The sequence below is a fragment of the Anthonomus grandis genome, chromosome 4 (genome assembly GCF_022605725.1).
Source record: "Anthonomus grandis grandis chromosome 4, icAntGran1.3, whole genome shotgun sequence".
Lineage (NCBI taxonomy): Eukaryota > Metazoa > Arthropoda > Insecta > Coleoptera > Curculionidae > Anthonomus > Anthonomus grandis.
This window is the reverse complement of record NC_065549.1, coordinates 28233121-28258464: the sequence shown is the minus strand read 5'-3', so window position 1 is coordinate 28258464 and position 25344 is coordinate 28233121. Positions and strand designations below refer to the sequence as shown.

Here is a 25344-nt window from a genome sequence, read left to right as displayed (position 1 = left end):
TCTCATATACAGAAGTCCATGGAGTTAAAGTCTGACCTACGCTCAGGCCAAAGCAAAGGTCCTCCACTGCCAATCCAACTTTCGGGATATTGTTCGTCAAGTTAATTGCGTACCTGTCGAGAAAAATTCGCTGGCGCCCCGCATGGCCCCATCTTGCATAAAATACATGTTCTGCCTAACATTTAATGGTATATCTTCTAAAAGACCTCCAAGGTCTAACTTGACCGAGTCTCCGTTCAAGTTAGGTGGTATTTCATATGGGCTTCTATATGGTTTCCAATAATACCACACCAAATGTCTTTAAAGAAAAACTTTAAATTCTTCTTTTATTTCTAAAGTTAAATACGCCGCGTCTAGTAAATATAGCCTCGTCTGTAAATAACACTCTGCTAATAAGCATTGGATCTACGTTTTGCATATTTTTAAACTGACGACAAAACTGCATTCTGGCTGGCAAATCTGGTGGGATCAAACACTGAACTGGTGTATGTGGTATGGATAGAGACCTTCTTTCTGAAGTACTTTACCAACACATGATTTGCTTACACCCGTAGTTGCCGCTATTTGCCTAGTACTTAACCTGGGATTTTCTGCTACGCGGACTAAAATTTCGTCTTCCTGTTCTTGGGAAATATTTTTTGAAAGGCCCAAAACAGGCATTTTTGATCGAAATGATCCAGTTTCTCCTAGTCGGCTATAAATTCTTTGGAATAATTTATTGGTTGGTTGTTGTCTATCTGGAAATATTTCCTGATATCTGCGTCTGATAGAAAAACTTTTTTACTCGTTTTAAAAGTTTTATATGACATTCAAAAAGTTTGACATAAATAATAAAAACACTTTTCTTCAACGGCAACTGCCAAAGATGCGATTTAAACTAAGTAGTAAATAAATATTATTTTAAATTTTTTTTTGATAAATAGTGATTATGTCGAAAATGGTTGCTTCTAGCGACTTTAATAAGTTAAAAATGTTTTATGTAAAATTAAAAAAGGAATTTATTTTGATACTTTTTAAACCGATATACAGGGCTGAAAAAAAGTTAGGAGTTCTAAAAAAGTAAAAACTAATGCAACGAGCACCCTCTACCGAAAACACGAAAACTGTAAACGAAATTTTATTTTTCTTTTTTAAAGACTCGTATGTTTTAAACTTCATGTCAGTATCTCAATTGGTTTAGGACTTATGACAAAAACGATAAATCAAATAATACTTTATTTACCCTGTATTTCAGTTACTATTAAAGTTAGGATAAGGCAAGTTGACGTCAATCACATTATTTTGACGTAAGGAATCTACTGTTGTTCTATGTCCCATTACTTTAGGGACACCTTGTATATCCGATAAACCCCAGATATGTGGGGAACAGAAGACCCTCACTTATGTTGACATTTATGATCTCATTTAATGTGTTGGTGTGGTATTCTGCAGAACCGGATAATTGACCTGATTATATTCGAGGGATTTATAACCAGAAATAGATACATTAAGTTTATGAATTAAATTAAGTTTTGTTTGAAGAACTCCTTCTGAGGCAAAATAATAACAAAATATGGCATCAGGTCGGAGCGCTGCCTCATAACACGATGCGCGTATTAACCCAATTAATCAGTGGATTAGAACTCATGGAACTAAAGTGGAATTATACATCATTTAGATAAAGAATATTCCGAATATATTTCCAATGCGTTATTTAAATTAGCACATTACAAAAAATTTGATAATAGTGGGGAGCACATTCAACACTTCCAAGATACCTACATAAAATATTTAACAAAAAATATTGCTAATATTCAGTTTCTAAACTGATATTTCTTCCTTTACTTAGTTTTTTCAATTTGCCTTCCCCTTACATAACTTTTTTATCCGACCATAATAAATACAGTCACAATGCAAAAAAATAAATTATTACATTTTAGCGTTCTTAAAATACAAATATTTCGAAAATGGCTCAACCCGATGTAAACATAATATATAATTTTAAATTTAGAAAAAAGACCTATCAATTTTTGTTTTAATATACGGAGTGTTCCATTAAATATTTGCCATGTTTCTGTCTTATTTTCAACTTTGAGATTTCTCTGTATTATAGTTTAGGTTATTTTCTGGCGATTAAGAATAAGCCATATACATATAACAAAATAATATAATTCATTTATTATTATATTTATGAAATAATTTTATGTATAGCGATCTACAAAATCAGATCGGCCCATTTTAATTGTTCAAGTTCAAATCAATTCAAATATGCTTTATTGTTTTTCAACATTTAGTTATAAACAAACCAAAAAATACCATAATGGATAATAATAGATAAAATTTAAAATACATATAGGTTGAAAGATCCGATAAAATAAAAAAAAACAATATCTAGATCAAATATTTAAGACTTACGAAACATGTCTATAAAACTATTCTAGGCAGTAATATGCTTTTTTATTTAATAAACCTTTCACAGAACTGCTAAACTGCTTGCTACTACTCATGACTTTGCATTCTAGGGGCAAGTGATTATACATTTTAATACCCTCATATATAATTGAGTATTTTGTAAGGGTGTTCTTTGAGGGTCATAGACGTAGATTGGTAGTATTAAATCTTGCTGAATATACCGGGTGGTGCGTCGCCGAGCGGAACATAGGAAAACCCATGTAAATTTTAAGGAGGTCAATTATTGGCTTCCCTGTACATTTTATAGAAAAAATGTAGGATAACTTTTTGAACAGACCAATCTGGCAAACCCTTGTGGAAAGTTTCAAAAAATTTGAATAAGCGAATCTTGAATTATTCAATTAAATGTAATTGCAAAATTAGCAAATTTTCGGTTCAGGTAAAACCAAACAGGCACCAGTAAAATGAATATTGTCACTGACGTGAGAAAAAGTGTCAATAAATCAGTACCAGTCGATATTTAAAAACAAGTATGAATTGTTCAATCGATGAAAAAATAGCCATAATTAAGTGGCATGATGCGGGAAACAGTTTTAGAGCAGTATCTGAAATGTTTTCAGTTTATTTCCACACCAAGCCCATTCCGTTCATTTCAACTATTAAACGTATTGTCAATAATTTCAAGTCCAAAGGTACCGTAATAAATAATTGTAAATGTTCAACTCAGGATATCGAAAATAGAGCCGAAGAAAGAGAGAACAGAGATCTTAATATTCTACTGAGTGTGGAGTAAAACAAGATGGTTAGTACAAGGGTTCTTGGGCAAGAGGTAAATAAACATCATATAATGCTATTGCGCACTTTAAAAAAACACAAATACTATTCGTATAAATTCGAAAAATATCAAGAGCTGCAAGATTTCTTTCTTCAGAGAGCTGAAGAAAGAGCAAATAATGATAGGAATTTTTTAAGAGATATTTGTTTTACCGATGAATGTACATTTACCCTCAACAATGAACCAAATGTTCAGAATTGCCGGTATTGGAGCCAAGAAAATGAACATCGCTTTGTTTATACTCGGACACAATATCCCCAAAAAAACAAATGTATTCGTGGGAATTATCGGACACCATATCCTTGAACCCTTTTTTATGGACTATAACCTAACAGCTGAAACCTATTTGGACTTATTTCAAAATCAAATTGGACCTGCCTTGGAAGAAGTTGTTCAGGAAGATCAAATGATCTGGTACCAAATGGATGGTTGCCCGGCCCATAATGCCCGTATGGTTAGAGAGTGCTTGGAAAATGCTTTTAATGGCAATATTATTAGTCCACGGTAGCGTATACTTTGGCCAGCCATGTCACCTGATCTTTCACCGAATGACTTTTCGTGTGGGGTCATTTAAAAAGTGTCATCTATAAAAGTGTAAAATTTGAGAATCTAAACCAGTTACAAAATTTCGAGTAACGATAGAAATGAATTTTATGATCGGTTACGATATTGTTTAGCTGTTAATGGGGAGTTGTTTGAACATTTGATTAATTGCTGTTTTTATATAATTCTCTATTATTTTTTAAAAAGTTATTGTATTTTATTTTATTTTATTTAATTTTTCCACGCTTAGAAAAATTTGAGTTCTGTTCTATCTTTTTTCGGATCTATTTTCGATCTTTTGAGTTAAAGATTTACAATTATTTATTGCAATGGCTTTGGACTCGAATTTACTAACAATAGGTTTAATGGTTGAAATGAACCAGATAGGCTCGATGGGAAAATAAATTGAAAATATTTCAGATACTGCTAATATTTTAATTAAATTCTAAGTATGATAAAATTATTTTTTTAATAATCGATAATAATAATTGTTATTGGTTTAACTTCATCATTATATTAAATAAAAGTTTAGATAAAAAAGTAATGTTAACGTGTCTTACTTTGAATATATGGTTGTGAGATTGATAAAACGAAAAAATAGTATATTGTATACCTAGTAGGAAAAGCTTAACATTCCCGGGCGATCGTAAAAATTACCAGTCGAGGCGCAAGCCGAGACTGGCAATACGGAGTCCGGGAATGTGGCTTTTCCTACGAGGTCTACATACTATTTTTCCGAAAATCGGGAATCATTAAAATTACGGTAAATTATTACTAATCATGTTAAAAATTTTAAATCAACATTATTATTTTTCCCTTAAATAAAAGAAGCCATGAAACATTGTTTTATAACTACGGAAACGAAGTACATAATTTTAAATTGTCAAACTTGACGAGTGAAAAGTTTATTTGTGGCGTCTTTCCAAAGTGTTGATTTTTTAACGTTTTAAAAAGCCAAAGTAACGTGTAAAATGATGAGTGATGATGACTGTTCCATTTCTGAAACCCTCCCAGAACTCACGGAGGCAGTGAATGCTGCATCATTGGAATTGTTACCAATAAAATCTAGAAATAAGTATAACTATGCATACAACCGCTTCATGGACTACCGTACGAATAAAAATGTAACTTCTTTCTCGGAAAATGTTGTAATGGCATACTTCTTGGAGCTTGGTTCCAAGATGAATTCTTCAACTTTATGGGCCAATTGTTCAATGCTGAAGGCAACCCTTGCAATTAGACATGATGTGGATATATCTGAATATTCAAAACTTCGGGCATTCCTGAAACAACAAGCACATGCCTATAAGCCAAAAAAATCCAAGATTTTAACTAAAGAAGAAATAAACAAATTTATTCAGGAAGCTTCAGATAAGGAATATTTAATGATTAAGGTAACTTACAAAACTTCAAATTATATTTGGATTCTTTACATGCTTATTTATTGTTGTAGGTAGCTGTAATATTTGGAATTTTCGGAGCTTGCAGAATGGACGAGCTGGTTAAAATGACTGTACAAGATATACAAGACCTACTATCTAAACTTTTAGTTACCATACCGGATTCAAAAACCAATACATCAAGATCATTTATAGTAATAGTTATTGTCATACAAATAAAATTATTAGTTTGGAAAATATTCAACAAAACAATGCTATTAGTTCCCAAGTTCTTCCAGTTTTCAATACTTGTACTAATTGTCAAATAACAGTAAATATAACAAATAATAAGTAATAATTTTAAAATATAATGTTAACCTTGTTTGTGCTGAAAGTTTTAAAAATAAAATTGTTTAGGAAAAAGCCTGTTCGCATTTATGTTCTAAAGTTTACTGTATGGAAATAATATTTCCTTACAGTACAGAAATGAATATTTCCTTACTGTTATTTTTGGTTGCCAGGCAACAATCAAGTTGGAGGAAATATTGACTTTTTCTTTCAAATATGTTGTCAAAAATGTTATTATTTCTTATCGATTTTCGGAAAAAAACATTTCTTGTATTCGGCTGTACGTCAGATTTGACAAAGCCTTATAACAAATTGTTTGCTGGTAGCTGGTGTCTGGTTTTACCTGAACCGAAAATTTGGTAATTTTGCAATTACATTTAATTAAATAATTCAAGATTCGCTTATTAAAATTTTTTGAAACTTTGCACGAGGGTTTGCCACCTTGGTCTCTTCAAAAAGTTATCTTACATTTTTTCTGTAAAATGTACAGGGAAGCCAATAATTGACCCCCTTAAAATCTACATGGGATTTCCTATGTTCCACTCGGCGACGCACCACCCGGTATGTTGGGCTCATTAGTACTCTTGTACTTTTTATGAGTCATTTCTACCCTCATCAGTATAAAGTAAGTTAAAAAAACTAAAATTACCCGAGTTTAAAATATTATTAATATCCTCCAGAAATTCCTCTTGAGCGATTTGGGTGTCAGTAAACAAAAAGACGGCGTCCATATTCTCAACGCCAGCATAAAAGTAGAACTTTCGTAAATCTTCAAAGAAGGACGAATGGTCATAATTTCTTACGAGTTCGATTTGGAAGCACCTAAAATTAATAAGTTATTTATCGTCTATATCGATAATATTTGAGTGTTTATTTAGGCTTTTTACTTGTATCCATTTACGTGGGATGCCAATTTGGTTAAACTTTGTTTGCCCATACCACCTACTCCGACTAATAAAGCATTGCCTCTTTCAGATCTTAAAATCCTTGCTATTCTGACACAATGCTCTACAGCCATCATAAAAAAAATTACTTGCATATCTTTGTTAAACATTAGATTAAAGTCATCTAAGTAATCCTGTAACAACATTTGAAAAAAGTAAAAAATTATATAGCTGCAATACAATTAGACCCTTTAAAAAATTACCTGTAAAATGCTTTTCAATTTATCGATATTCTTCAGTTCTTCGTAAATTCTATTTTCTCGCTCTGCTCCAAATACCATAAAATCTCCAAACAATAATATTGGTGGATCTTCTATTAGAGAAGTTTCAGGAAGCGTCAATACTGGGGTACCAAAGTTTCGAGTGCATATTTCCTTCATCAAGAAATAGAAATATGACTTATCTTCCACGTTAATTAACCTAAGTAAAGTGTTAAATAAAACTTATGGGTACTACTTATATTTATAGTATTTCATATAACATACCTGTCATGAAAAACTCGTAAACATTCATGATAAAACAACCTCATAATTTCCATTCCTGCTCGCATAGTACCAGAGTCGGCCTGTGTAATGCCTTGTATACATTTAGATAAGTCTCTTAGGTTAAATACGTAATGAGATTTGGATGGAGTAGGTAACAAATCTGTAGCTATTCTATCGTAAATATCAACTGCTGCATTAACCATGTAATCTCCGACATCACGACATTCGTTAGAAAAGTCAAAGAGAAAACCTTTGAGAATAGCCTACAAATAATATTAGGCTGTGGGATCTTAAACTTCAAATTCCGACAATAAAAGAAGTTAACGGTTTTGATTGTCGAAATTACCGTTCATTACAGTTCATTCTATGGAGCGAGATAGTAGAAATAAATAATTAAGTGGCGTCGATTATGCCCAAATTTTGCCCAGTAGTTTTTTGTAAATTTGATGTAGCTCTCTACGGTACTGTTATTTGTTATATCAATAGTTTTTTAGTTGGTTAGATAGAAAGCGACCCACCAAAAATACTTCCGCAAAATTTGAGGTTATAAATGTGAAAATTCAAAAAAATCCTTGGACATTTTTACATGCCCTTGCAGGAATTAATATCTGCATATGTCCCCCTAAAAACAAAAATATACAGATCCGATGATTTTTTAAAATGTTCACATTTAACCGTAACTCTTGCTGGACTGTTCGAAGACTGCCCTGTATAAATATTTTCATATACTTTCTTTGCATACTGTGAAATATTAAACACTCAAATGACCTATTTATTTTGAAATTGGCTAGATAGATAAAGGGTGTTATTTAAAGATATGTCATAATCTAAATGGGACATTTCTGGACCAACATCAATATTAGATACAACAACAATCGGTGGCCGTGGCAAAGCTAACTCGATTTATTTGATCCTCTTCAAGATGCAGTTTATGTACTTACATAACACATTTTTTAACAATTTATCTGAATGTTTTATCACAAAGGCAAAAAGGTTATTTACGTTTCTAATTGATTGATAATTAATACAAAATTCTAATTTTCACTATTCTAATTTTTTGCCCCTATATTAACGTAAAGAAATTAGGAAATTATATTAATTTCACTCTGTGTTAGATAGAGAATGCAAGAAGCTATAACCAATTACAGTAGTCGCCACCTTAAAGATCTTGTTTAATTTATTACTTGATCATTGTTTAAGTACACTTTCGCGTTGCGAGGAATGATTGTAGACATAAAAATAATCATTACCTTAAAAATAGACTTTAAAGCTTGCTCATTTGGTGAAGGTAACAATAGCATACCAAAATGTCTCACGAAACGGGGTGTTAAGGGATTTCTTCCACCTCCAGGCGGCGCGCAGGCTGTTGTTAATATGACGTCGCGTATCTCTTTCCAAAACAGTTTTTCTCGATCGTATAGTCCTCCATAATCTAAAAGTTGCCTAAAAACCAAAAAATCACATTGTAATAATATAATATTAACTACTTAAATAAATAGTTAGCTGAGATTACCTTATTAATTCGATGGGAGGCTGAGCTCCATAAGTTTCAAGTTTTGGCATGTTTACATCATCAACAAATATTACAACTTTCTTTCCCAACGGAGCTCCAAGCAATGTTTTCTTTTTTCTCTCTAGTTTTAGTTCTATTATTTCTTGAGTACGCATGCTACTTGTTTGTGCCGAGAAGTTCATGGTGGCTGGCACAAATTGGTCGGAAGCGCCCAGCCGATTAAGGACGTCTTTCGCAACAACTGATTTTCCAACACCTAGTAAAATTTGTTTCGTTAAGATTTAATAGACAAACATTCTCTAAGTGGGTAAGAAATTAAATGTTTAAGAGTTCAATGATAAATATAAGACTTCAAAATAGATTAAGTGATTTAAAATTATTTTTACAAATGATACATTAATATAATGTTGTTGGCTTCCTTAAAAACCTTATTGACCAAGTTTACTAGTAAGCATAATTAATTGTTATTAGATAATTAGATATTAGAATAATACTTTACAAGAGGTCCAGTAGAGGATCCAAGAGGTTTAAACTGTTGTTATATATATCCTTTATACAGGGTGTGCCAACAAGGTGTACGGCTAAGATAGCGCCTTAACTATACGAGGTAGAGCAAAAAGTTCTACACCAAAGTTGTAGGGTTGACAAAAACCTACAAACTAAAAATATTTTTATGTATACTGGGTGGGTCACAAAAAAGTTATTAAATATATATACTATAAAATATGATTTTTTTTTAAATGGTACGCCCTGTATATTATGGTACGAAAATGTGAGGCAAAAAGAGTACTTTACTTTGGTATAACGTTTTTAAAATTTCCGTGCGGCGTTGCAACGTAATTAATTTTTTTATGTTATTTTTTGCCTTTTAGAGGGTTCATTTAAAAAATCATAATTAACTTAAAATTTATTCTGCGCCTATGAAACTTGTACCACAGTTAGTCTAGGGTATACTTAAAATACTTTGCATAAAACGGGTATTCTTTAGGTTTTGATCAAGATTGCTTAGAAACATTGGTTTAAACGTCAAATAATAATTGTCAGATTATTAGTTTTATGACAGCAGTAGACAAGATCAATGTTTTTTCATCAAAAACCATTTTAGAAATTATTATCAGTGAGTTAGTTAATCGATTTTTCGAAACAGGTATAATTTATGAAAAACATAAACGGCTTTAAGTGTCGTTAAAGATCCTCATAAAAGCGTTAGGCAGCTTGCTAAAGAATTACCCTTTAGTGCAACATCAATATCTCGCATGCTTCGAAGCAAAAAATTCCATCCTTACCATATTCAATTGTTGCAGGAATTACTTCCGCAGGATTATGAAAGAAGAATGGCTTTCTGTCAGTGGGCGCAAAATAAGATTCGTCAACCTGCATTTTTTAATTTTGTGCTTTTTTCGGATGAAACTACATTCCATAATAATGGCAGTGTTAATAAACATAATATTTATTATTACGACACCAGCAATCGATTCTTCACCCAAGAAATTCATCATCAACATAGATGGTCCCTTAATGTTTGGGCAGGAATAATAGGACATTACGTTATTGGACCGCACTTTTTTAATGGACATCTTACAGGTGAAATGTATTTAAACTTTTTACAAAACGATTTTAATGTCCTTCTACAAACGTTGCCTGACCATGTTCGAGATAGGATTTGGTTTCAGCATGACGGCGCTCCAGCTCATTATAGCTATGCTGTTAAAAATTTTTTAAATGAGCATTTTGATGACCGGTGGATAGGGAGAGGTGGGCCGGTCCCTTGGCCCGCAAGGTCCCCAGATTTGACCAAACTGGATTTTTTCTTGTGGGGATATGTGAAGTAAAAAGTCTATCAAACAACTCCTACCACAAGTGAAAATATGAAAAATAAAATTCGGGAGATTTTTCAAACAGTCACGCCAATTATGTTGGAAAAGGTCATTCTCAAAAAGGGTAAAAGCTTGTGTACAAAATTTAGGAGGTCATATTGAACACAATTTATAATAATTGTGTTGGTTAATTTTTCAATAATAATAATAATAATAATAATAATAATAATAATAATAATAATAATAATAATAATAATATTAATAATAAAAATATCATAGGCAGCCTAGAGGAGGTACCCTAGACTAACTGTGGTACAAGTTTCATAGGCGCAGAATGAATTTTAAGTTAATTATGATTTTTTAAACGAACCCTCTAAAAGGCAAAAAATAACATAAAAAAATTAATTACGTCGCAACGCCTCACGAAAATTTTAAAAACGTTATACCAAAGTAAAGTACTCTTTTTGCCTCCCATTTTAGTGCCATAATAAACAGGGCGTACCATTTAAAAAAAAATCATATTTTATAGTAACTTTTTTGTGACACACCAAGTATACATAAAAATATTTTTAGTTCGTAGGTTTTTGTCAACCCTACAATTTTGCTGTAGAACTTTTTGCTCTACCTCGTATAGTTAAGGCGCTATATTAGCCGTACACCTTGTTGGCACACTCTGTATGTGTATTATCAAATTAAATAAGTTAAAAAATTAGTATCAATTATAAGTAATTTATGTAAATAATCCAATATAAAATATATTAGCACTATAAATTATTAATTATTTATACAACACTAAACTAAGCAGCTTATTGTCAAGAGTTGACAGACTTATGGTCAGATATTGTTACTTCTTTTTTCAGTAGTGCTTCCTGCAGAAAATGTTGGTTTTATCGAAATTTTTTTTGGATATTGTTGACCTTTAGCCCTTTTACAAAGACATATCTTGTTTTAGTCCTTGTTCGATACTCCCTCGTTCTCACTTCTGAGGAACATTTTGTATCGCCTATTAGGGGTCGAAACATTCACAAAGATCTAATTAGTTTCGTTACTTTCATTTGTTGATACTGTATGATACAGTGTTTTGAGAAATTCCCCCTTTGGTAGATTGATGAAAGTGGTGCCCACATATCGAAGACATTTATATTAATCAATATTGATTACATCTTTGTTAATGTTACATCATTCTACGTTTTGCTATGACAGGAAATAGAGGTAAACCCTCGGAATCCCAAATATGGTCTATAAAATAAGATTAGGTATGAATGAAACACGAAAACTATAAAAATCGGCTTATGCAACAGCACTTGCAAGTCCAAGGCTTTCGAGAAGTTACAAAATACCGCTGCCTGATGCATTTTTTTCTGTTTATATTATGAAAAACTTAATATTCTGATATTATACTTGTGGAGAAAGGTGTGTGATTTCAAGCAATGCTCTCAATACTTTGCTAAATTGTAGTCAATATTAGGTTGGTAGTTTAGGGGCAATTTCAATCTACACCACTGCATTCTTTAACTTACACTTTATCTGTAGGGGCGGAATTTAAAATTACCGAGGTGTAGTGTTGATTACCGATAAAGCCATACTGGAAAATTTTTAACATTAATAGCATGTATTAATGACCATATTACGTTTTCAGGAAGTAAAGATGTGAAATGAAATCCTTATATATATTTTTAGGGGTGGTAGAAAAATAGTAAAATACACAGGAATATTCACATCGGAGAGATAATATAACGAATTATTAGCTGCTTATAAATAATTTGTTAGATTGCTAGTCTCTTACGAGTGATATTTTATTTACAATCTTCGATGATCCTCTAGAGGACAAAACAAAGTCACGGTCTCATCAAATCCATATAATTTTTTAAATGCTACACGTGTTTCGCTGCTATCGGAGCATCATCAGGCCTAGACCTACACAGATCACATTACAACTTTGCAACATTACAACATTACAACTTTACAACAAAGTTGTAATGTAATCTGTGTAGGTCTATGCCTGATCACATTACAACTTTGTTGTAAAGTTGTAATGTTGTAATGTTGCAAAGTTGTAATGTAATCTGTGTAGGTCTAGGCCTGATGATGCTCCGATAGGAGCGAAACACGTGTAGCTTTTAAAAAATTTTATGGATTTGATGAGACCTTGACTTTGTGTTCTTACCTTTGTTTTGTTTTCGTTTGGTCTCTTAGAGAAAAATGGATGATACGTTTCTATCCTCTAGAGGAGTCTAGTCCAAACCTTTTGTGCTCATGCATGATAAATAAGTACATTGTAAAATATAAAACAATTTTATTGAGTTTATGTTTCAAAATATTTTATTGATTAATGAAGCTATTTTAGATTTTTTTAACGTCAAAATATCTATTTACTAGTATTACTCTTTTATTCATGAATCGAAATTGTATTTAAGAGTTACCTGTGTCTCCAGTAATCATAACAGCGTGATTGACATTTATCAACCGTTCCATAATATATCCAAATCTTACAGTATCCAATGTCGGAACCAACGTGTCAAAGAACGGAATGTTCTTGTCGTAAACAAATTCTGGCATTATTCGCTGCCATGGTGTTAAACGTTTACTTTGAACGTCCATAAAAGCATACCATAAATCTTGTCCTGGAGGTAACCTTTTAAATATTAAATTAAATGTACTATACCGTGTGTTAAAAAAGTCTCAGACCCCTTTAATAATTCAGGGACGCGCAAAAAGTATCCCAAATTAAAATTATAGATATCTGTCAAGAGGCATCACAACAGTAGGAGAGACCACAGTTACCTTTTTTTAAATGGAATGGTATATTTTTTTATGTATTTTGCGATCCTACACAAAATTTTAACACAACTTCATGTAACATATGCTATATCTAACTTCAACAGATTAAAAGATCCAATGGTTTAGGTTTTCAGGAAGCCTCTGATGCCTCCTGCATATGCGCAAAGTTATCATCCTAATGTAGATCTGAAAGAGATCTATAATTTTTATTTAGGATACTCTTTGATAAAAGGTCGCGTTCACTAATTATTAAGCAGGTCCGGGACTTAATAATTCCGAGAACACGCGGTATAAATATAATAATAGCATCCTATCCGAGTGAATTCATATAACGTAAAAAGTTTTGACCATAAAATTAATTATGAGAAATAAGAATATTCGGGCAAATAATCAATTACCCCAAATAAATAAAACAGATGATCATAATCTTTCTAATATAATATACCGGGTGACACAGAAAAGAGGGAACACTTAATAACTTTTTTGCTTTTCAAGATAAACAAATGGAATTTGGTATATTGATAGAATAGTTATAAGAGCATCTTTTGGCATATTCTATTATTTTCCATCCCTTCCGGTTTAACAGGACATTAACTTTCTTATTTTAAATGGGACACATGGTATATTGTTACGTATTTCGATAGAAAATAAAATTCCGAAAACAATAGTACTCTATTAGCTACTTTTTGTTTTATACTCGTAGAAAAAAACATTTTTTAAAATTTTAAAATAGGGTGCCATATATGCGTTCAAAGTTTTATATTTAATCAAGTAATCAGGGCAAGATAGTTTTCATGGCATTTTATGACTTCTTTCAAATGAACTAACACATAATATTTTGTCAAACGTCATATTGCTATTTAAGAATAAAAGAACAAATACGGAAATATAGCGTGCGGCATATCAACTTTTTCTTCATTGATAAACATTTCAAATATTAGCAAATTTATTTAAATAACAAAAAATAATTGCGCTTAACAAGAGGTCATGTATTATGTCAATTGAAAAATAAATGAAGAACTTTAATTTATTTAATTTAAAACTTGAACGCATTCATGGCACCCCAAATACGTAATAATATACCAAGTGTCCCATTTAAAATAAGAAAGTTAGTGTCACCGAAAATAATGGAAAATAATAGAATATGTCAAAATATGCTCTTATAACTATTCTATCAACATACCAAATTTCGTTTGTTTATCTTGAAAAGTAACAAAGTTATATAGTGTTAATAAAGTAAAATATAGTATCAAAACAGACTATTATAAAGATATTTAACTTGTTTTCCTAACTATTATTCTTGTTGCGACTATTAAGTTCTGTAGTAAACAGAGACTGATTTATGTAATACCGACAATAGAGGTGTCTACCTGCTACATGCCTTTACAAAATCACAAGTTTCTACCAGCTCACATAGGATAGAAATAATAAAAGTAACATCAAAGTCAGCCTGCCCAAGCTTCAAAAGAACATATTAAGGCCAAGTTAATTTTTTCTACAATTTTGTTATTGTTTTGTCCCTTTGATGAGATATAAGATTGCAGATTGAATCCTGCAAGATCACTTCTTCCACTTATCTTTTGGGTAAGATAGTAAAACCTAAAGCAAGGTTATTTTATGACTGCGGAAGAGCAAAGGGGGTCCTTTGTAAAAAAAAACTTATTTTTAAATTATATCGCTTACTTCGAATAAATATTTACCTGGCATCAGAACATTCCTCAAATTGAGTTTGTACAAAAATTTCAAACTTTTCTCTACTTTCTTCAGTAATGTTGCCACCAAGGCCCCATAAATATGATGAAATAAACGTTTGACATACAAAGCACCGGACCTTCGCTCTTTCACCAATTTTCTCCATTGCTCCGGGCAAATATAATTGACTTTGTATTAGCGAACAAATCATTCTTGCTTTAGATATATCTACCTAAAATTTAATATTTTAAGCAAAACAATCATTTTACAAATAATGTTATTACTTGGTGAATTGCATATATGGCATATTTTTTGACGAAACTAAAACCATCCTCAACATAAGTGACAAATAGTCCGAGTAAAAATTCTTTTAACTCATCATTTAAAATGTTGTCATCTATAGTATTAATCCAAGATTTTACGTATGGCAACCATTTAATCTCCTCAGAATCTACATAAACCATTCCACACCTAAAAACGTTTATCGTATTTTTAATAAATTAACTTCAGTTATTTTTACGCAAATGTTTTACCTGCTAACTGTGGCTGGTGATGCCTGAGCTAGATCTTGAACTTCAAAAACCATGTGAACATATGGCGTAAGCTTAATTCTTTCCGAATTGGCTAGGCATAGCATTTTGTTATCATCTAGTACTGTGTTTAAATTTTCAATCCAAACCGCATCTACAGGGCCATCACAGATAATCCATTGGTGATCCTCAGTCGTATTCTATTAACAAAAAATTATTAAAACTTGTCGAACCAAATATAAAGTATTAATTAGTTGGACAATTTTTCTCAAAATTAACCTTTAAACGGTTGACGAAAACAAAGAAAAAACACAAAGTCACGGTCTCACAACATGTAATAAACGGGCTATATTTGTTTCGCTCTAGTTAGAGCATCATCAGGCCTTTAGAAGCCATTCACACACTTCACAGTACATAAATTCACACAGTATACATTGAACAATTTTGTATGTTGGTCTCTTAGAGAATAATGGATGAGATTTTTGGACTTTACACGGTTGTTTTTAAATCTTACCACACTGAATCTCTTTTGTTTTTAATATGACTGGCGACGCGTCGGGCAAATTGTATTTAATCATTGATACAGCTTAAACTATTGAAAATACTAATTACAATTTTGAGTTATTACAATATGGGCCGCTTCTATGACTTCTGCTTATACCACATTTCAGATGAGCTTTAAGAAATATGTAAATAATTATTGCTGTGGCACTGTCCCTTGCTTGGTTTGAAGTAACACAATCTAGTCGTTCGAATTTGAAAATAATCTTAAAGCTTCCCTTAAGCAATTTTCTTTACGAAATATTGATGACCAATGACAGCAAAAAAAATTAATTTCTGGTAAACGATCGGTTTACAAAGCCATGTGAAGTATTGAACCTATTTGATAAAGTCCGTTCTAGGTGCTATATACTTTATTATATTATTTATAAATGACATTGTTAGTCTGTCTCTTTGCAAAGGATATGAGTTATGCTTACTTCAATGTACCAGATATTAGGACGCTATATAGAACCGTATCAAATGACCTAATCACAATTAAAACGTAGTGCGTTTCAAATCTTCCGTGCCTTAAAGTTTCTAAAACTAGTCTTATCATATAAAAATATATTGGATCCTTAAAATTGAGGTCCTTTAAATGGGACTTCACATTGCACATCGATGTCTTATCCAAAAAATTAAGCTCTGCACGTTTTGCTAGATCGGTTTCCAGGGAGTTAAATCAGTCATAACATCTAGATCAGTCTATTAAGCCCTTTTTGAGTCGCATCACCAGTACGCCCTTCTCCATTCTGAAGTACATCTTGTACTCGAAATTTGAACGTATTTATTGTAAACTTATGTATTTTATACTAGAAAAGAGAGCCGTTCGATATTCACTGAGACTAAATACCCCATTTTCTCAAGTCAAGAATTATTTAAAGATATAAAATATTAACTCTTCTTTCTTCATTCGTATTTAAATCCGTTTGCTTAACTCGCAAGAATGCATCAGCAATTTCAGAAATGCCATCTTACAACTACCTATTTGAGAACAGGATCTTTATCTTCCAAGCCCACAGAGTCGTTAAAAACACTAAAAAAAACGTCTTGAAATCAATGGGGAAATATAAGACGAAAGGTACGCATAATAGATTTTAATTAAAAAACATGGGCAAATACTAGAACGTCTGTTTAGTCTACTATAACGATAGAAACACAGTTTTAAATATCTAAGGTAACACTGGATAGATCCAAACGAACGCAATTGCTCGATTTCAGTATGCATTCGGAGACTCTCATTCGGAGACTCTCATCTCGGAGAGATTTAAAATCTCTCTAACAATTGAACATTCAAGCTCATAGAATTATAGAGAATTACGAAAAAGTATGATATCTAAAGGTTTGTGTAATAAACCTTTTACTAATATGTATTTTTGGGCTTAGTTTATTGGAACCTATACAAGATGTCCCCTATCGTTATGTTTAATTTTTGAGAGCGTAAAGTGCACTTCAATTTGTTCACCAGTCTGCTGAATATGCTCTAATAAATCTTCCCTTGTATTTGGAACTTACGCATAGACTAAATCTTTTATGTAGAATATTCTATTCTATCTCCATAAATAAAAATCAAGAAGATTGCAATCGGGTGATCATGATACGAATATAAGCCTTCACGTTTTAAAATTCGACAGTCATTCGCGATACTCCGACTTGTCTACAGATTCGACGTACACTGATGATAGTTGGATCCCTTATAACAGTATCTAGTACTTGTTGATCTAAGTCTGCTAGCAAGTTCATTCCCCTATCATTAAGATATTCATGCAGACCGCATTCCTGAAAGTGTTTGTGTACTTCCAGAAATTTTCTATAATGAGGAATGCGTTTATTTGCAAACCGATGTCGATATTGAATAACTGCTTAACTGGCGCTGCACCTAAACTTACTCGCTTGTATGTCAATAATTCTTAGTTGCTGTTTTGACGGAATATGTACCACAGTATAATAAAACAACTTTGTTTTGTTTTGCCTGTTGTTTTATTATACTGTGTATGTACTATTACTAATGACGTACACGCAAAGATATGTTCGGAGAATAACTGCCATAGATAAAAGGGGTTTGATAACTGCCTTGTTTATCACAAAATAGTTTCGTATGTATTTGCATGAATTCTATAATTTTAAAGTAGGGTGGTTCACTCCCAGAGTAAAAATGAGAAAATTTCTCAGAGAGAGAGAAGAAAGAGTCATTGGGTGGGGGTATTAGGCTCAGTTCAATTTTGTGCCCAGCGCATTAGCACAGGCTGGACACGGAGAGAACCATCCTACTGTGGTTATAGAATTCATGATATCTGTCATCTCCGAAAAAAAATGTACTAAATTGAAGTACTTTTTATTTATTTTACGGCTTTATTTTTAGTAATATCTTCAAATAACAATCACGGGCGTGTAATTTAAACATATCGATACAGGATATCTTGTATAAACACAATCAGAAATTTTCGTACGCAGTTTTATTCAATGGTTAATAATCAACTTTTGTATTTTGTGCCCATATAAACGCTATTGAAAAGTTTTAAAACTAAAAATATCTGAAATGTGCAAAAAAATATTTTTTTAATGTTATTATAGTGTGTTATTTTATATAAAAAAACATCATTAATTAAACGGTCAATTTCTTTTTAACAATGCCGTCATTGCTAAAAAATTCTATCTTCAAGAAGTCAAACAAAATACTTCAACAATTCTAATTACGCAACCATTTTCAAATTGGATTGAAACACCGTTAATATTAACGTTGTTATCATGATAATATAAGAATATTTATTAAGATTGCAAAAAATACCTGCACAGCTGTTCTCATCATAATACCCATTAGTCCATCCCTCCATTCAAGGGTAAATGGATTTACTTCTCCATATAGTTCCCCTGCAGATACTGCCTTCGGATTCATGATGTAGGTATGAACTGGGTGGTAGTAAGGACCTTCTTGGCCCTTCTCATGCATTCTAGATAAAGACCAGTTCAAAGTCTGAAAGTGTTATTGTAGATATATGAACATAGTATTCTCATTATTTTTTAATACAAATTCCTTGCATAATCACAATGACAAGTTACGTACATTTAATATAGTAGTTTTTCCCCCTCCAGTAGGACCGACCAACATAACTCCCCACCGCACAATCATAGTCTCATGAAGCTGAATTACTTTAGAAATCATACATAGCTCGGGCTGAAGATTACTTTCTACCATGACTTCAATCATGGTTTCTTGAAAAACTCCATAATCGCTTACTGGAAGCTCAGTTCCAGGAAACAGATCACCAAGAATTCCCTAAATATAATAATCTTATTTTGAAGTACTAATTTATAGGAAACTTTACTCTAATAAAAAGGTATAGTAGCCTTTCAACTATTACTATCGTCTATGATCAAAAACTACTAACAGCGACTGAAAAAAATCACTATACCCAAAAGGACAGTACAAAAAAGCTGAAGCCTAAGGTAATTAATTTAAAAAAGTTCACTTTCTTCTTTCGTCCTAGCTTTCACCTCACAGTGGTGATCTTTTTTCGATTGAATAAGTCATTGCCAGTAATTTTGAGACATAAGCATTTTATTCTTAATCTTAATAACACCTCCATTAGTTCTACTAGTTTATCATTCTAAAATTCAAAAGTACTTTTTCCTTTATTCCATATGGAAGACCGCTATGAATCCTACAATCTCCTTAGCTCAAAGTCTCCTTAGCATCATCACTACATTAAAATATTTAATTTATCCCTCAATACCGGTAAATTTCCCTTACTCTGGAATAATTCATTTATTACACCTCTTTACAAACACAGTCTAGAAGTAGAGCAAGCACATATAGTATCTAATTATAGGGGAATTTGGATTGTTTGTATAGATGGGTTTGTTCGCATTCATAAAAACTGGCGTTCTGCAGAGGCCACTGGGGTCCTTTGTGCTATACTCTTACATAGACCGATTTACCTTGCCTATTTATCTTGATCAAACGCTTAACTTCACTGAACATATTACTTTAGTTGTTCAAAAAGGTTAGAAACTTATGTTTTATGACACGATTCTCCAAAGACTTATTATATCTACATATCAACATATCCATGGTGAGATCTTATGCGGCTGTTGTTCTGAGCTGATATTTTAACTTCTATGTGATCTTCAGTGTAACATTAACTTTTACGAATTTGTCTCTAGAATAGGTGTGCATCGAGATGGATACTTTGTCGATTATTCTATTATAAAATTTAATATATGAACTGTTATCTTCTCTCGATTCCAGTTAATTTAAATAACTATGGCTATTTCAAGACTCCCTTTAGAATGTCGAGAAAACTTTATCAGCATGATCTTAGTATTCAGGGTTCACTAGAAAACTTCAAAAATCTCATTACGAGAATGGAATTGTGATTTTACCATCCGATTTTAAGGGTATAATTTGCTTAGTAATTAAATATGTGCTTAGTAATTAACTGTGATGACCTAACTTTGTATGTTCCTAGGATAAGATTTTTTATGTTTGTAGTCTAAAATCAGAAAAATAAAAGTTAAAAAATTGTTCAGGATAAAACAGATATTTAGAGTTTTTTGTGCCACCACATTTTAATTTCTTATTCATTTTCATTATGGTTGGTGAAAACTTGAAAGATATACCTTTTTATTAGAGACAAGCTTATTATAGATATACAAATGTATTATTTGTAATACTTTATACCTGGAACAATATCGCATCATCAGAGAGAAATTTCGGTAAATTGCTATCTCTTAAGGCACAGATCAATACAACATCTTCATTGCGATCGGGATTGGCTCTCTTAAGGGCTCCTGCCATGACCAAAACACTCTTAACAGCCCGCATGCCGAAATCATAATGATCTTGTTGTGAAAGTTGTTCGCTGCAAAGCTTATACATTTGCACCATTTTTTGTGACAGATTTTTTGAAGACTCAAATCCCTCGGAGTATAATATCACCTCTGCAATTAGGGCTAAAAAAAAATGAATGTTTCTTAAACAAATTTTAATTAAATAGCGTATTAAATGAGCTGTTAGTTGCACAAATTTGCATCGCAAAATACTTTGCTTTAAACCAAAGGTCTTTTCAAAACGAAGGTGGTTTAGGTTGCGGTGAATACTTCAAAGATCTTCAATTAAATATAATGCAAGTATTAGGTAATTTTTCTAGTATTCTTCAAAGATAATTATATTATATAACTCTGTCGATACAATAGCTAGTCAGCAATTTAGCTAATAAGCTTCTGAGCAATCCAGATAAATTAAAGGCAATAATCCGCAAATTGTCTGTGATTGGGAGCCTTGTAACCGGTATTGTCAGCTATATAGCCTTTTGTTTTTATTGAAACTAAGAATAAGCCCAATACATTAGACTTGCAACTACGAACACGAAGCAATGACGTCATGGAAGTTAGTAACAGAATCAAAAACAAAAATCAAATTTTTACAGTCGTGCAGATAAGTTCTGCACACAATATATTTTTTTGCGTATTTAAGGATTAAATCTAATTTTAAACATCTAAAATAAAGTTAAGAGTAAAAGTATAATTACATGCAGTGTGACCCATTTGTTTTCGGATCACCCTGATAAAAAGTTTATTCTTGGTGCGATTTTGCTAGGGTTTTTTTGCTCACAATTTTTGCTAAAAAAGTGCCTAGCATGGTTTCTTAAAATTTGGCCCTTAAAAACTGACATTAGTAGGCCTTGGAATTTGCATGGCAGATTTTTTTTTGTTATAATGATGCAGTATTTCTGGACCTAACATTTAAAAAAAACCCGAGCAAAATCGCACCAAAAATAAACTTTTTATCAGGGTGACCCGAAAACAAATAAGTCACACTATATAGACAAAAAGGGTGTGGATTTGATTTTTTTCCGGCATAAAAGATAAATGTTTAATGTTAAGTAATAAATAATTTAAAAAAATCACAGTAATTTTTAAACATTTTGTTAAAACTTTGGTATATAAATAAAAGATAATAAAATACACGATACAGCTCAGGGACACAAGTTTTTTTAGGGGATGAAGTGCTGTAAGCCACCCTCAAATAACATTTATCTCTTATGCCGAAAAAAAAATGAAATCTACACGTTTTTGTCTATATGTAATTATAGTTTTACTCTTAACTTTATTTTAGATGCTTAAAATCAGATTTAATAAATAATAATTGCAGAAAAGTATATTGCGTGCAGAACTTATCTGGGCGACTGTAAAAATTTGATTTTTGTTTCTGATTCTGTTGCTAGCTTTCATGACGTGAAGCAATGGAGAACATATAGCCCAAATAAACTTCTATGCACGTCATGTATGACGTAATTTAGATGCCAACCATATAAATTTTCGGAGCGATCATACATGACTATACATATTTAGCATTCCTGTCCCTTATTCTGCTTGAAATAGATGACATTGTGTGTACTAAATTTGATTTGTTTATTTGCGTTTTGTGATTAAGAAAATTATTTGATGTTAAAGGTTTAATTTATAAGCTTGCTATCGAAAATTGTTGTTTTTTTAAACATATTTAATATCATTGAGTATTTAAATATAATTCATACGTGTTAATGTATTTTTATCTTGCAAAATATTTCGGCCTAAAGAAAATATGCAAAATCCAGCTACGTTCGTATATAGGTTACGATTCATGACGTGTATCCTAAGTTTATTTCGATGCATTCGAAGTTTATTTTGTACGAGCTTCACTCTCGTCAATAGGTAACAAAATACTCGATGTATCCCACCCATCATTTCAGAGATCAGATGATCTGCCCTCGGCGACGTCGTCACAAACGTCTGCGGGCAGACCCCGAGTATCGATTTCAATGGATCGCGCACGTGCATGTGCCCAGAAACGAATTTGTCAATTTGTATTAGTATCGACGATACGGTTGAACGTTCAACGCTTGTTTTCGTGGTTTCGTCTAGTTTTGAGTGAGATTGGGTTGGGTTGGAAATTAAATAAAATCTAAAAAATTATCTTTGGTTGGTCTGGTAAGAAAAATAGAACTTTTTCTTTTGTTTCTCCTTTGTAAAGTTGTTACTTATCTTTTTAGTTAAGCACAAGGTGGATTTAGACAATTCAGTGAGAGATTTAAAGTGGACTGTATTTGTGTGATTAAAAGTAAATGTGGAAAGGTCGAAAAACCAGCCTTTAAAGATCCTTACCTTAATGTGTCTGTATCCAGCTTCAGCAGGCCTGCTCTGGACTTATTGGGTCTTCCAATTCGGGTTGAATCACTAAGAGTGGTTGCGGGTTTGATAAGTAAATCACGATCTGTGATGCGGTAAGATTAAGACAACAGTTGCGGAAATAAACGTATAGATCACGACACTGGAATCAATGCGCGATGATAAAAGTGCTAACAAGGAAGTCGTCTTCTCTCTGGTCTCCGTTCAACACAAACCAAAGGAATTTAGAAATTTAAAGGCTATTCTACACGCGCAGATTTGTTGTTGTTAAGACTTAATATAAACATATTAATTAAATTGGTTATAATAAAAGGAGAAATTTCAATGAAATGGTAGTTTTAATTTGGAGAGTAAAACAAAGAAATATTATAAAAAGAAGAAATTTATAATATTTGAACGTTCACAAACTAAATGTGGACGGACCAATCTTACTGCTTCTAAAAAATGTATTTTTCTTTTTTTTTTTTAATTTTTTAGAAGCCGTGAGATAATTATTTACATTTTATTTAATTTTTTACTTAGCGTAATACCCAAATACATATTTTTAAACTTTATAGATAACGTATAAGACCCCTTATAATAAACTAAATAAACAGGTTGAAGTTGGAACAACTTCGACGTGCGCCATTCATTGAAATCGATACTCGGGGTCTGCCCGCAGACGTTTGTGACGTCGTCGCTCTCGTTTATTCGTTGGCCAGCTGACGGTGAGTTCTCTCATCTTTTAATAGAGGCATACAGCACACAATAAGCCAAGGGAGTCCTAAGTGGAGTGGTGTTCATACCATTCTTTGCAAGTTACAGATACAGAAGAGATTTAGACGAATGCAGTGGCAAATTTCAAAGATTTTTTTGTAAGGTTCATGGGATTACTTAGTTTTAAAAGTCATAACACAATTCACTCTTTCCAAAACCCGCCTCGGTGACCTTTATCTCTTACTAATATTACAGTTACTACCACTAGTATAAAAACTATAAAAATGTGACGTAGCTATAAAATATTTTAGTTTAAAATTATGATGAACATCTATATAGATGGTATCATAAATGTATATGGCTCTCTAGACTATACGCTCTATAAGTATAAAGAATAAATATAGAGAATAAATAGAAGAACTAACAAATTAAAATAATCCTTTCCTAAAACAGAGAACTAAACCGTATAACTTACCATAGTCCGGTACCATCATTGATATGGGTCTAAACAGAGCTTTTAAGTTATCTGGAAGTTCAGTCCTTCCAGCATACCCAGGGTTCATGGTAATAAAAGCTGCACATTTTTGTATCAATTTAATTTCTCTTCCTTCAAACATAAATCTAAAAAATACAATATCGTTTGAAAAATGTATTTATAATAATTTAAATAAAAAAATGAAACAACTTATATATTAAATTTATTGCTTTTCTCTCTTTCAATCTCTATCAATGCGCACCGGCAAAAAATGCATCTCTGACTGGATAGTTGATCACCTGCATAATGCCATCATTCAACTACGGGAATTAGAAAGCCAAATATATCCTGATACCTGGTGGTCCTAGTGAAAGTTAAAAGTTAAAATCTCTGATATCATAAAACCTATTCAATGAGTAATGAAAAGTTGTGGATCAATTTGGAAAAAAATTCTGTGAAATAACCTGAAAACTCCTGAGGAATGAACCGGAAAGAGATTGAACAGAACTGACGTTGGAATCAAATCAATAAAGCTGCTGGGCAAATGTACACTCCAGAGACAGTAGGTAGTAATTAATGAGTACTGCCCACTGCTTCTGAACCACTCAGCTGAACTCAGCATGCTCCACACCGACTTGTATTCTCACCTTGTGGCAGCAAACTAGGAAATAGGTGTAAAATTCGGCAAAGGTGTCTACTTTTAAGTACATGCAGCAGCGCACGCAGTAGCCACAATCAAAAATTCTTTCGAACTACTCATTTTAGTATAATAAAATATACTAAAATGAGAACTTCTGAAAAAGTCAAACTTAATAGGCAAATCTTAAAGTAGATGAGAGGTCCTATAGGCCTTGAAAATCAGGGTAATGAATAATTAGTTCATAGAGTTGGTTACTTACCTCGATAATTTAGCAGCTTTAGCATTTCTAATGGTGATCAATTGTTGAGCTATGACAGAAAGTACTTCAATGTCGATCCGATTAAATTCGTCAAAACAACACCAAGCTCCAGATTGTGCCAAGCCAGAAAAGAAGCGGCCCATCATCTTGTAGTCTAAACCTTCTGAACAGTTAAATACCACGCATTGGATGGCAAGAGCTTTTGCCAAGTCTTTTGTGGTTTCCGTTTTACCCGTACCGGCCGGACCTGCAGGGGCACCACCTAAGAAATTTCACTGGTGTGATCTATTTTTTTTTTTAAATTAG

General features: G+C 32.3%; 2 protein-coding genes across 2 annotated transcripts in view; one reads left to right on the top strand and one right to left on the bottom strand.

Moving 5' to 3' along the window:
• Window positions 1–25344, top strand: part of LOC126734993 (WASH complex subunit 5) — a 249917-nt gene that overhangs the window by 119747 nt on the left and 104826 nt on the right. The gene's annotated exons all lie outside the window — the stretch shown is intronic.
• Window positions 1–25344, bottom strand: part of LOC126734990 (dynein axonemal heavy chain 6) — a 126708-nt gene that overhangs the window by 50608 nt on the left and 50756 nt on the right. The window contains exons 26-40 of the mRNA XM_050438854.1: window positions 25039–25300; window positions 24140–24285; window positions 20480–20751; window positions 18863–19075; window positions 18587–18772; window positions 15262–15458; window positions 15013–15199; window positions 14737–14960; window positions 12679–12890; window positions 8439–8694; window positions 8176–8368; window positions 6926–7188; window positions 6644–6860; window positions 6384–6574; window positions 6146–6318 (exon numbers count right to left, since the gene is read on the bottom strand). Coding sequence (XP_050294811.1) covers window positions 6146–6318; window positions 6384–6574; window positions 6644–6860; window positions 6926–7188; window positions 8176–8368; window positions 8439–8694; window positions 12679–12890; window positions 14737–14960; window positions 15013–15199; window positions 15262–15458; window positions 18587–18772; window positions 18863–19075; window positions 20480–20751; window positions 24140–24285; window positions 25039–25300 — 3192 coding nt within the window. The remainder of the gene's footprint in view (window positions 1–6145; window positions 6319–6383; window positions 6575–6643; window positions 6861–6925; window positions 7189–8175; window positions 8369–8438; window positions 8695–12678; window positions 12891–14736; window positions 14961–15012; window positions 15200–15261; window positions 15459–18586; window positions 18773–18862; window positions 19076–20479; window positions 20752–24139; window positions 24286–25038; window positions 25301–25344) is intronic.